Consider the following 14,137-nt stretch of genomic DNA (forward strand, 5'->3'; position numbering starts at 1 on the left):
TCACTGCCGGCAACGCCAGAGTGGAAGAGAGTCCAGTCCCTCTCGAGAGAACTGGTTCCAGAGCCCTTGCTGTACGTCGAGGTGAGTCCGACTATTTCCAGCCGGAACTTCTCTACCTCGCGCACTAGCTCAGGCTCCTTCCCCCCCAGTGAGGTGAAGTTCCACGTCCCAAGAGCTAGCTTCTGTAGCCGAGGATCGGACCGCCAAGTGCCCTGCCTTCGGCTGTCGCCCAGCTCACAATGCACCCGACCTCTATGGCCCCTCCTAGGGATGACCCACGTTGCCTCTTCGGGCTGTGCCCGGCCGGGCCCCATGGGGACAAGCCCGGCCACCAGGCGCTCGCCATCGTGCCCCAACTCCGGTCCTGGCTCCAGAGCGGGGCCCCGGTGACCCGCGTCCGGGCAAGGGAAATCTGAGTCCATTTTGTTGTAATTCCATAGAAGTCTTTGAGCTGCTCTTTGTCTGATCACTCACCTAGGACCTGTTTGTCTTGGGAGACCCTACCAGGGGCCATGAAATCCCCCAGACAACATAGCTCCTAGGATCATTGGGACACGTAAACTCCACTACCACGGTAAGGTAGCAGCTCACAGAGGAGGATTTTTTTTGGGATGGTTGATTGAAATTAAGTATATCTATGGAAAGAGGCACTTCTCTTCTTGAAAGTGTTCCTTTCTTGAATCCTTTTGTGATCAGTTGTGGTTAAAGATTGTTGTAGTCCTTCTGGCAAAGACATACTGTAGCTCTTACCAACTGGAGTCTTCTGCCGAGTTAAATGTCTCGGAGTGAATGAGCTAACAGGCCATGGCCCTCTCAGTATAAGGCAGTGTTTTAAAAACCTCCAGCTAGCGCTAATGGACTTATCAGCAGGCTCAGCTATTGCAACAGTTAACAGGGCAAAACATGTTGACGACTACGGTGCAGCATTAGTTCCAGCGCATTAGATACAAATAAGCGTGGCTTGCGCGCCCTCGCAGTGACTTCACCTCCAGAAACGCAGAGCGTGCACGCTTACACCACAATAGCGTCTATGAGCCCGTTGGCATTTTGCTGCAAGACATGTTGACTTTGAAGGGACGCATCAAGAGTTGAATTTAAGGAGCATGTACAGTCAAAATAAATTGCGTGATTAATCTGCTTATATAATTATTTATATCATGTTCAAATATTTTTATTAATTCTATAATGCTATGATATCTTTTTTGTTACTAATCACATGCGTTAACTTGTTATTTTTGACAGCCCTGATGTATATACATATACACATGTATATACATATATAAATATACACACAAACATATACACATATACACATTTAAGCATATACATATATAAACACATATACTGTACATCTATACACATAATTATATATAAACATACACATATACATATATATATATACATACACATACATATATACATACATATATATATATACACTGTATATACTAGGGCTGTCCAACGGTCAAAATATTTAATCGCGATTAATCGCATTGTGCTCATAGTAAACTCAAAATAAATCATGGTTAATCGCAGACAGGTATAATTTTTCATCAGTAATAAGTGTACCCTTGACAGATATTTTTTTTTTGAGGGTTGGGGGCCTATTTCAGCTGTAATCTGTGATATTTCTACCTGAATAAATGCTTCTGATAGTCAATGGTCTTCATATTGCTGCATGAAAACGTTTTAACCTTCTCTCCTAATTAATACAATTTAATATTGAGCCTGTTAATCATTCTAAAATTGAGGACTCAACCAGAACATGTTAAAAGAATTTCAGCCAGCAAACCCCCTAAATTGCCCAAACACCTGTGGCGATAGGGACGTGGTCGATATGACTTCATCGCATTATTTGATTTGATACATATATTCATTTAAAGGCAAAAAAAAAGTGAATTAAATTTAAAACAAATCTGCTATTATTAAGTATACAGTATTAACATATACACGTTGCTTACATAAAATAATTTTGTTATATTTTTAAATAGTTTATGCTTATTCTAAAATATATTTTGTTGAGAGTTTTTTTTTTCCCTCTAATTTTTTTAGTCACTCTTTAAATAAAAAGGACTGGCAACAAGTCGAGCATTCATGTTTAAAGACTATTTAGATTCTGTCACACCATGTCCGTGACGAAAAGCATCACACTAGCTTCGCGTTGCTGGGAGCCTTTCTCTCATAAAAAGCCGCCAGTGTGAACTTAAATTGTGAAGATTGTGGTCCACGGGTATATCTCAATTATATTAAAGTACGTCCATAGCGCGGACACGCTGCATTCGCTTCAGACAACCCTGTCCATACAGCTTATGTCATCACAACATCGGTTTCGGGAGCACTGTTCCGGAAATTAAAGAAATACTTTTTACGGCCAAATTTTCGGTGCATCATTAGTTAATGGTGCGCAAATAATCATTTACTGTACATAGAGCCATAATACTGTCACTACCTGCTGGTGTTAATGTGTATGTTAGTGTGTTATGTTAGGAGGTGTTTGCCTTAAATGCCCGTTAATTTTTTTTTTTACAGTTATTGAAATTTATTGTTAACGTTTTAACTTTGACAGCCCTAATATATACATATACATACAAAACCCAAAACCACATGAAGTTGGCACGTTGTGTACATAAATAAAAACACAATACAATGATTTGCAAATCCTTTTCATCCTATATTCAATTGAAAACAATGCAAAGACAAGATACTTTGTTTGAACTGGTAAACTTTTGGTTATTTTTTCCACTATTAGCTCATTTGGAATTTAATGCCTGCAACAAGTTTCAAAAAAGACTACACAAGTGGCAAAAAAGACTGAAAAAATAATAAGGAATGCTCATCAGGGTAATTGGGAACAGGTGAGTGCCATGATTGGGTATAAAAGCAGCTTCCATGAAATGCTCAGTCATTCACAAACAAATCCGTGAGCAAATTGTCAAACAGTTTAAGAACAACATTTCTCAACAAGTTATTGCAAGGAACTTAGGGATTTCACCATCTACGTATGGTCCGTAATATCATCAAAAGGTGCAGAGAATCTGGAGAAATCACTGCATGTAAGCGACAAGGCATTCGTTCCCTCAGGCGGTACTGCATCAAAAACAGAGATCAGTGTGTAAAGGATATCACCACATGGGCTCAGGAACACTTCAGAAAACTACTGTCAGTAACTACAGTTTGTCACTATATCTGTAAGTGCAAGTTAGAACTTTACTATGCACTGAGCGAAAGCCATTTTTCAAATTCACCCAGAAACGCCGCCGCTTCACTGGGCCTGAGCTCATCTTAGACGCACTGATGCAAAGTGGAAAAGTGTTCTGTGGTCTGACGAGTCCACATTTAAAATTGAAGTTGAAGTGAAGTTAGCACGTTGTGTAAATTGTAAATAAAAACAGAATACAATGATTTGTAAACTTATTTTTAACAACACTCAGTAAACGTTTGGGAAATGAGGAGACACATTTTTTTAAGCTTTTCAGGGGGAATTTTTCCAATTCTTGCTTGATGTACAGCTTAAGTTATTCAACCGGGGTCTCCATTTTCTTATTTTACTTTTGATAATGTGCCACACATTTTCAATGGGAGACAGATCTGGACTACAGGCAAGCCAGTCTAGTACCCACACTCTTTTACTATGAAGTCATGCTGTTGTAACACGTGCAGAATGTGGCTTGGCATTGTCTTGCTGAAATAAGCAGGGGCGTCCATGAAAAAGGCGTTGCTTTGATGGCAACATATGTTGCTCCAAAACTTGTATGTACCTCATCCATCCATCCATCCATCCATTTTCAACTGCTTGTCCCTTTTTCAGCACTAATTCACAGATGTGTAAGTTACCCATGCCTTGGGCACTAATACACCCCATACCATCACAGATGCTGGCTTTTCAACTTTGCACCTTTAACAGTCCGGATGGTTCTTTTCCTCTTTGGTCCGGAGAACACGACGTCCACAGTTTCCATAAAATTATTTGAAATGTAAACTTCTCAGACCACAGAACACTTTTCCACTTTGTATCAGTCCATCTTAGTTGAGCTCGGGCCCAGTGAAGCCAGCGGCTTCTCTGGGTGTTGTTGATAAAATTATGTCAAAGTCGACCAACCTCTCGGTCTATGGCCACATTTGTGACTAACAGGTGAGAGATGCATGAATTACAATCTATAATTAACTTTTACCAAGTTTGAGACGGGGCAAAAGCAACCGCCGGCTCAGTGTGTCAACAATAAGCTAGTAGTTAGCTGACTACTATCAATGCGCCGCTAAAATAGGTCCTCTGCGTCAACGCTTATAAAAACAATATCATTCATATTTGGTTAATTTTCAGGTCACGGCATGTAAATGGCTTATTGTTGGCGGTTTCTGGATGTTTTATAGGGGGTTTTATGGGTGCAATAGATGACCTTTGACCTGTTAGCTATTTATTTGTGTTCTTGTCTTGTATAAGGATTATGAATTATCATCACATAATATTCCAATGTTTGCGTCCTTCCAGTATGACAGAACTGATTATATGGTCAGAGTGCGGAAGCGTTCCTCCAGTGACGTCATCCAATCCCGATTCTGCTGAAATTGCCTAAGATGTTCTGAGCATCCATCCATCCATTTTCCTACCGCTTGTCCATTTTGTTCAAAATGGCCGACTGAATTTGTAGCATTTTTACATACTTTTCAGATTGTAAATACGATTGGATATGGTTTAATGCAGTGGTTCTCAACCTTTTTTCAGTGATGTACCCCGTGTGAATTTTTTTTTAATTCAAGTACCCTCTAATCAGAGCAAAGCATTTTTGTTTGAAAAAAATAGATAAAGTAAAATACAGCACTATGCCATCAGTTTCTGATTTATTAAATTTTATACAAAATATTGCTCATTTGTATTGGTCTTTCTTGAACTATTTGGAAAAAAATATATAAAAATAACTAAATACTTGTTGAACAATAAAAAAGTGATTCAATTATAAATAAAGATTTCTACACATAGAAGTAATCATCAACTTAAAGTCGTAACGACCTGGTCGCATGGGGATGCGGATTTGTTCTCCCAGGAATGCGGACAAGCCTCGGACATAGCGTGAAGGTAAGAACAAATGATTTATTTAAAAATAAATCAGACCCTAACAAAGAAAAACTTGCTCAAAGCTCAGAAGGTAAAAAATAAAAGAGCTAGCATGGGAGCTAGAAAACAAAGGGCCTAGCGTGGAAGTTAGCAGGTATAGAACCGGGAACAAAAGTCGTCACTTGTAGAAACACAAACTACCAAGCCAGACAGACTGACGGGAGAAGGCAGGCTTAAATAACGACAATGATTACAAAACAGGTGTGCGTCTGGAACAAACGGCAAGTGAAAATAATACGTAGCTATGGAAACCAACTGAGAAGTGCACAAACAGACTCAAAAATCAAAACATAATATGATCTGGGCAGCGGGTAGTATCAGTATATGATTGATACTACAGTGATTTTTTTTACCATACCATCTACAGTCTTAGACAGTGTAGATGCGATCAGTATCAGTTTCAGCTGGTTTCACTCATGGATGGTTTGTATTGAAATCAGCGGCATAAACCCTGATCGGAACATCCCTAAAAATATATGTACAAAAAATATATACACTGTGTATATACACTGCAAAAGAGTTGAGACTGAAGCAACAACACCTCTGCTGTAATTATTGCACGTTATTAAACATTTTGATTGTAACAGCAGCCAAATTTTGATTCACTTTTCTATTTTTGCACACATTCAAATACTGTACAACCTCCGAGTCCTGCCTCCAGTTCCCACACTTTATCCCGTCTTTATATCAGAAATGCCGGATTACAACCTTTTCTCCTCTGTCTCTGTTTGAGCTTGCATGTTTTTTTCCCCGACTAGTCTTAAGCCCATTAACTGGCAGATGTGCTACAACTTCAAAAGCATCCTCAAAAGCTTTGTGACGCTTCAAAACGGGCAATTTAGCACAGGCTAAAAAGAGGATGGATTGTGAGAGAAATAAAAGCACCATGGCAACATTTCTAATCCATTACTTCTTTCAAGCAGCAGCTGATGTTCCTCCTGCTAGATCACTGACATTTTCAAATATCCTCACATGTTTGCACACAAACTCACCTCCTCCTCGCTCGCTTGCTGCCTTTCTTGGCACCACCGCCAACACAGATGGTGATGGGAGACACGTAACACAAACACAGAATGGCAGCAGTTGGCGTCCATGATGCAAATTTCGTCTCACAGTCATTGCTTATGTATCTCAAATATCATCCAGCCAAATAATATCTACACTCTCAATCTATAATACATGCCCAATTATAAAACAATTAAAATGGATGTCATGTCCAGTGAACATATCATTTATGAAGGGACAAGTGGTAGAAATGGATGGATGGACTTCTGTTTGGGTTGTTAAACAATGATGACACGCGCAGTCTGCTATTCTAAGAGCCTTCTGCCTAGAGCGCTAGTCAAAGATCCTCTCTATGCCAAAACCACTATGCCTTTTTTAAGAAAATATTGCTAAAAGCACTGATCAAAGGTCATCTTTAATCAGGGTTACTGTTTTTGAGGACTTACTGCAAAAACACAAGTTAAATTTGCTCTGTGACAAAACCACTTTGTTTTAAAGGACCTATTGCCAAAAGCCTTGATCGAAGATCCTCTATAGGACAGAACCACACTGCTGTGTTTAAGAACCTAATTACAAAAGCTCTAATCAAAAATTGACTGTACGACAGGACCACTGCTGTTTTTAAGGACCTACTTTCATATGACAAGATGACAGTACTCTGCTGTTTTAAGGACCTACTGAAAAAAACACGAGTCAAAGTTCCGCTATATGACAATAGCCCTCTGTTGTTTTTAAGATGCTATTGCCAAAAGCACTATGCCAGTGGTTTTCAACCACTGTGCCGCGGCACACTATTGTACGGGGAGATATTAATTGGTGTGCCGTGGGAAATTATTGAATTTCACCTAATTGGGATAAAAATATGTTTTGCAAAACCAGTAATTATTGTCTGTGCTGTCAAGCGCTCGGCAGAGTAACTGTGTCATACTCTTCCATATCAGTAGGTGGCAGCATGTAGCTAATTGCTTCGTAGATGCCGGGAACATGGTTTGTCGTGATCACAATATGCAGAAGACAGCGGGAGTCAGGGTGCAAGTAAAAAGGTATCTAATGCTTAAACCAAAAATAAACAAAAGGATTTAAAGCTTAGGAATGGCTAAGCAAAACCAAACTAAAACGGAACTGGCTGAAAAGTAAACAAAAACAAAAAGCTGGATGACAGCAAAGACTGTAATAAGAAATTGTAAAGAATAATAATAAAAATTCAAAAATTATATATTTATCTAAATATGATACTGTATATAATACAATATATCAGATGTTTTATTGCATGCAGACGGCGTCCCCAAACTACATCGTACATAACAATCAACATCAAAATAAGTCACAGCGTGATGTGACAGGTCGTGGCAGTACACCTACTTTGAGACAAGAGCTATAGTGATGCATGGTTGGTTATGATTTGAATTCATATCCAACAATTGCGAGAAGGACTTTTTACTGTCAATATCGGCTGCTGAGTTTCATTGTTTGTTTTCTGCTGGTGGTGTGTCTCGGGATTTTTTTCAATGAAAAAAATGTGCCTTGGCTCAGAAAAGGTTGAAAAACACTGCTCTATACAACAGGACTACTCTGCTATTTTTGAGGACCCGCTGCAAAAACTGCTAGCCACAGTTCTTCTGTATCACAAAACCATCCATCCATCCGTTTTCTACCGCTTATTCCCTTTGGGGCTGCGGCGGGGCGCTGGTGCCTATCTCAGCTACAATCGGGCGGAAGGCGGTGTACACCCTGGACAAGTCGCCACCTCATCGCAGATCACGAAACCACTCTGTTCTTTCCCAATAAATTAGTCTATGTTTCTCTATATGACAGGATCGCTGTGCTATTTAATTAAAAAAAAAAACAATTGCCAAAAGCACTGATCAAAGATCAACAATGCATACTACTGTTTTTTTAAAAGTGACGGACGCATAGACTTTGTCAAAAATAAATGACACAAGGTCAAAGTGTGTACCAGCTTGTTGACGATATTTCCAAAAACGTCTCGAATTTCTCATTGATCGTCCATCCAGTCCCCGTCCCCTTAGAATAATCAATGGTAATCATAACACTTACCAGCTGCATGCCACAGATGAAGGCCAGGGTGCACCTGCCACTGCAGCACCCCATGTCGTCCTCCGCCTGTCCCCGGAATAACAATCCCCCGAATCCAATCCTTTCCTTCCCTTCTGCAAGGCGTTCTTGGGAGTCTGGCTGCCCAGGTAGAGGTGCTCACAGATGAGCCTGTGGAAGTGGAGGGTAGTGGCCCCTGGGCCTGAGCAGCAGCAAAAGATGGACGTTTGCCTCAGGAATTTGATTTATCGCCTGGCGTGGTGCATTCTTCATTTTTCCATAATAACAGGAACACAGGTGCGGCAAGCTACAAAGAAAAGTTGAAGACTAAAAAGTCAGGTGTCATCTTCAAAACTGCTTAACCAGGATTGAATAAATCGATGGTGTTCCGATTGTTTTCTTGTTTAACAGTCTAGGTAATACCACTAATAAGAAATCATTAGATGTAAGCCGGAAGTGGCTAATTTGTCTGAAGGCTGTCCGGAAGCAGGTAAAAGTGTCCCTCACATTGAGTCGCGTCGCAGACACCAGGCGACAATATCCTTCGAGGCGGCGACCGGAGTGGAAGTGTCAGCGGTCTTTCACGTCCTCCTCCCCCGGCTGCTGCGGCTCCTCGGCGGGTTCATGTCTCCCTCAGCTCGGCCGTCACTCGAACCGGTTAACACAGTCGACCTCCGGACCATATAATACCAAAATAAGCACGTTTTTTTTTTTTGCTAAAACGGACGCAGTGACGCTCTAATAGTGAGATTTTAGGAGAGAAGTAAAGTGTTAGTTTGGGCTGGTCTTGACAGAGTGAACCGGACAAACAATAGGACACAAAAAGAGCGAGCATCCAACAACAGACAGCCGTGATGAGCAGTGTCTCTCGCCTGCCATATGTCATCCGCCTACAGTGTAGCCACATGACAATTCCGGGGGAGACTTTCAAAACAAGACTTCTTTGCAAGCGTCACACTATAGAAGGGCGATGTAACTTCCGGTTTCGCTTCAAACTTATGCATGGCTATTTACTGAATTTTTTTTTGTCTTCCCTCTTTATCATTTCTTATTTACTTACTTGTTACTTTATGTCTTTGTGTTCTTTAATGTTTCCCTGTTGCTTCTAATATTAAGATGGCGTTACCAATGGCCACCACTGCCATTGTACTGCACACTCTCTCTTAGTGGTTGCCTTTTTCTTTATTTTTATTTCATTTATTTTATTTTTTTAAATAGAGCACAGTCTACCAAGTCAAATTCCTTATGTGTTAAGCATACTTGGCCCATAAAGCTGATTCTGATTCTCATTCTGATATTATGTCATAAATATTATCAACAGCAATATACAGTATTTACGCTAAGGACCTTCCAGAATAATGCTGCTCAAAGATTCTCTCTATGACAGGTTTCTGTTTTTAACAATCTACTGCCAAAAACACGATACAAAGATCCTCCATATCAGTGGTTCTCAACCTTTTTTCAGTGATGTGAACATGTGAACATGTTTTTAATTCAAGTTCCCCCTAATCAGAGCAAAGCATTTTCGGTTGAAAAAAAGAGATAAAGAAGTAAAATACAGCACTATGTCATCAGTTTCTGATTTAGTAAATTGTATAACAGTGAAAAATCTTGCTCAGTGGTCTTTCTTGAACTATTTGGAAAAACAAAACTTGTTGAAAAATAAACAAGGGATTCAATTATAAAATAAATATTTCTACACATAGAAGTAATCATCAACTTAAAGTGCACTCTTTGGGGATTGTAATAGAGATCCATCTGGATTCATGAACTTAATTCTTAACATTTCTTCACAAAAAAAGAAATCTTTAACATCAATATTTATGGAACATGTCCACAAAAAAAGCTAGCTGTCAACACTGAATATTGCATTGTTGTATTTGCAGTTTATGAACTTACATTCATATTTTGTTGAAGTATTATTCAATAAATATATTTACAAAGGACTTTTGAATTGTTGCTGTTTTTAGAATATTTTTTAAAAATCTCACGTACCCCTTGGCATACCTTCAAGTACCCCCAGGGGTACGCGTACCCTCATTTGAGAACCACTGCTCTATATAACAGTCTGCTGATGATTTTACCAATCAACTACCAAAAACACTTGTCACGATCTTCTCTACATGATAGACTGGGCTGTTTTGAATGATCCATCCATCTATCCATTTTCTACCGCTTGTCCCTTTTTGGGTAGAAGGAGGTTTTGGAGCCTATGTCAGCTTCATTCGGGAGGTAGGTGAGGTACACCCTGGACAAGTTGCCACCTCATCACAGGGCCAACACAGATAGACAGACAACATTCACACTCACATTCACACACCAGGGACCATTTAGTGTTGCCAATCAACTTATCCCCAGGTGCACATCTCCACACAGAAAGATCAACTGCCAAAAACACGACTCAAAGATCCTCTTTGCAACAGGCTGCTGCTGATTTTAACAATAAACTGCCAAAAACACAAACCAAAGATCTTCTATTTGACAGACTGGTGCTAATTAAAAAAATCTACTACCAAAAAAATCAAAGATCCTTTATGGCTGCTGCTGTTTTTAACAATCTCTTACCAAAAATACTAGTCAATGATTAACTATATGACGGACTGATGCGGACCTCTTGTGAAAACCTTGACAGTAGGCCATTTTAATAATATACTGCCAAAAAAATTGGTCAAAAATGTTGAATGTGATTGGCTGCTGTTTTTAGGAATTGACTGCCAAAAAATATATATTTAAAGATCTTCTAATGGACAGGTTGCTGTTTTTAAGAATCTACTACCAAAAATTGTTGTCAATGATCCTCTATATAACAGGCTCCTAGGGATTGGAATAGGAAACGTTCCCACTGTATCAATTCCCAGGAATTGCTTGCCATTCTTTCAGGTGAAAATGACGTCATCACGAAAAGTATGTAGAGACGTTAGACAGCAACATGGCGCCGCCCGGGCAAAGAAGGGCTCTTAAGTTTGTCGACCTTTTACTAAAAAAGACCGCAACAGCACTACCTGTAATAGTGCAAGGTTGTTATTTCATCAAGAGGAGGACATACGAGCAAAATGCTGATTGTCGCATTTTAGAACCACGCCGATCTCATCCTATGCAACAGCAGTCTTCTGACGTAAATACAACAGGTACTAATACCGCTGTTCGTGTTTGCGCTATGACTTGTTAAATTGAAATGAATGCGTTCTCAGGCGGCACGGTGTCCCAGGGGTTAGTGCATGTGCCTGACAATACGAAGGTCCTGGGTTTGAGTCTCATTTTGTGTGGAGTTTGCATGTTCTCCCCGTGACTGCGTGGGTTCCTTTCAGGTACTGCGGTTTCCTTCCACCTCCAAAAACATGCACTGGGGATAGGTTGATTGGCAACGCTAAATTGGCCCTAGTGTGTGAATGTGAATGTGAATGTTGTCTGTCTATCTGTGTTGGCCCTGTGATATGCCGAGTTGTCCAGGGTCTACACCACCTTCCGCCCAAATGCAGCTGGGATAGGCTCCAGCAGCCCCATGACCCCGATAGGGACAAGCGATAGAAAATGGATGGGACGAATGAATGCCTTCTTATTCAGATGAGTATGAGGAGAAATATTCTAACCACTGCAGCAGGGAAGAGTACCACTAGGCCAGGAATGACGAATGTCACAGAGAAGTGACTCAGTTTGTGGTCAAGAGCAAAATTTGCCTCCTTCGGTAGGTGAATGTTCGATTGTAGTCAGAGACAAGTTGCATGTTTTTTTACAACCACATTTTCGCTCAGTCATTATATTATTCAGGTGGAACTCATAAAATTTGAGTATTGTGTAAAAGTCCATTCATGTCAGCAATCCACTTAAAATGCAAAACTAATATGTGATATGAACTAATTTCATGCAAACTGACATTTGTCAAGCCTCTATTTATTAAATTTTTGATGATCACATTTTCTGACATTTTCAATTCAAGGTTTTCATTGGCTATAAGCCATAATCATCAACAATATATCAAAAGAAGCCTTGAAAAAAGTTGTGTTGCATGTTATGAGCCTACAGTATGCTATTGTTTCACCTTGTAAATCTAAACAAGCCTTTTCTCAGTATAATTTTTAAGCAGGTGACAAAGATTCTTAAAAGTTTAAAAAATGTTATGAAATGTTAGACTCCTTTGTAATTTCCACATATATTTTATCTTGTTGTATTCTACAGAATAATTTTTACATATATTTTCAGAATAGTTTTTTATATGCTGAGACCTCACTATTGGCTATGTAAGGTCATGTTACCTCTAAACTGAACAAAAGTTATGCTAATCCACCTTTTTGTTATCTTTTTTTCCAATTAAGAATCGATGAGAGAACCGAAGAAGAACCAACTCGTTAAGCAGTAATAAAAGTGGAATCGTTAACGGAAAACTCTTATGATTTTCCATTCCTCTAGACCAGTGGTCCCCAACCTTTTTGTATCCGCGGACCGGTCAACGCTTAATAATTTGTCCCGCGGCCCGGGGGGGTGTCCTTTTTTTTTCTTTTTTCTTTTTTCTTTTTTGTCATGAAAAAGGGACGTTTTTGTCATGAAAAAGGGAGTTTTTTGTGGTTGGTGCACTATTTGTAAGTGTATATTGTGTTTTTATGTTGATTTAATAAAAAATATATATATATATTTTTATTTTTTTTTTTTATAAAAAAATCTTCTGCGGCCCGGTGGTTGGGGACCACTGCTCTAGACTGCTGCTGTTTTCAACAACATAGTGCAAAAAACACTCGTCAAAGATCCTCTATGGCTGCTGCTGATCACTAAACAGACTGTTGTTTTTAAGAATTAATACTGCCAAAAACGCTGTTCAAAGATGATTTTGTAAACTATAATCTTCTTTATTGGCATTTCAAATGAGCAAGTAGTTTAAAGGACTAAGACTTTGAGATATGAGATAATGGCTTTTTTGCCGATATCCGATATTCAGATATTGTCCAACTCTTAATTACCGATACCGATATCAACCGATACCAATATATACAGTCATGGAATTAACACATTATCATGCCTAATTTTGTTGTGATGCCCTGCTGGATGCATTAAACAATGTAAAAAGGTTTTCCATAATCAACTGAAGTTATGGAAAAAAATGCCAACATGGCACGGTCATATTTATTAGTGAAGTCACAAAGTGCATTATTTTTTTTAACATGCTTTAAAACAGCAGCTTGGAATATGAGTAGGTTGAGGTGGGCGGGGTTGAGTTGGGGGGGGGGGATACAGGGTAGCAGGGGGTGTATATTGTAGCCTCCCAGAAGAGTTAGTACTGCAAGGGGTTCTGGGTATTTGTTCTGTTGTGTTTATGTTGTGTTACGGTGCGGATGTTCTCCCGAAATGTGTTTGTCATTTTTGTTTGGTGTGTGTTCACAGTGTGGCGCATATTTGTAACAGTCTTAAAGTTGTTTATCTGGCGACCATTAGTGTGACCTATATGGCTGTTGACCAAGTATGCCTTGCATCCACTTGTGTGACTGGGCCGGCACACAAAGGTGGTGCCTTTAAAGTTTATTGGCGCTGTGTACTTCTCCCCATGGCGTTTCAAAAAGTCATACATTTTACTTATTGAACCGATACCGATAATTTCTGATACTACATTTCAAAGCATTTATCGGCCGATAATATCGGCAGTCCGACATCTCTACTAGGACTAATAGGGATTCATGTATTTGCCATTTCTTGATTTTGCGTAGTCAAGAGTGGTTTTATTTTGAAAATCTCCATGTGCATTCTGGCTGCGTGTGACTTGAAGTGGCTGATGTTCCGCTCAGCAGGGATCCTTTCAGTCCTGTTATGCACAAGGCCGGGCATATGGCCTTCAGCCATACTAATAAACATATGATGTCCCCACACCCAGCCACTCCACCCAATCCTCCCCTCCATCAGTTCCCCTATTGCACCCAGTAGAGATCATCTTTCAATTTTCTGCATCATCCATTTGTCATAATTCCTCATTAAGAACTC

The 14,137-nt window shown here is 39.7% G+C and overlaps 1 protein-coding gene across 2 annotated transcripts in view; it reads right to left on the reverse strand.

Annotated features, from left to right (window-relative positions):
• nkain2 (sodium/potassium transporting ATPase interacting 2) overlaps positions 1-9,111 on the reverse strand; it is a 216,803-nt gene extending 207,692 nt beyond the window's left edge. The window contains exon 1 of one of the 2 annotated variants that reach the window (XM_061901183.1): positions 8,177-9,111. In XM_061901183.1, coding sequence (XP_061757167.1) covers positions 8,177-8,230 — 54 coding nt within the window. In that variant the 5' untranslated portion in view covers positions 8,231-9,111. The remainder of the gene's footprint in view (positions 1-8,176) is intronic. The other variant, XM_061901184.1, reaches the window with a different exon arrangement.
• Positions 9,112-14,137: the final 5,026 nt, after the last annotated feature.

Source organism: Nerophis ophidion, linkage group LG05, assembly GCF_033978795.1.
Source record: "Nerophis ophidion isolate RoL-2023_Sa linkage group LG05, RoL_Noph_v1.0, whole genome shotgun sequence".
NCBI classification, from domain to species: Eukaryota; Metazoa; Chordata; class Actinopteri; order Syngnathiformes; family Syngnathidae; genus Nerophis; species Nerophis ophidion.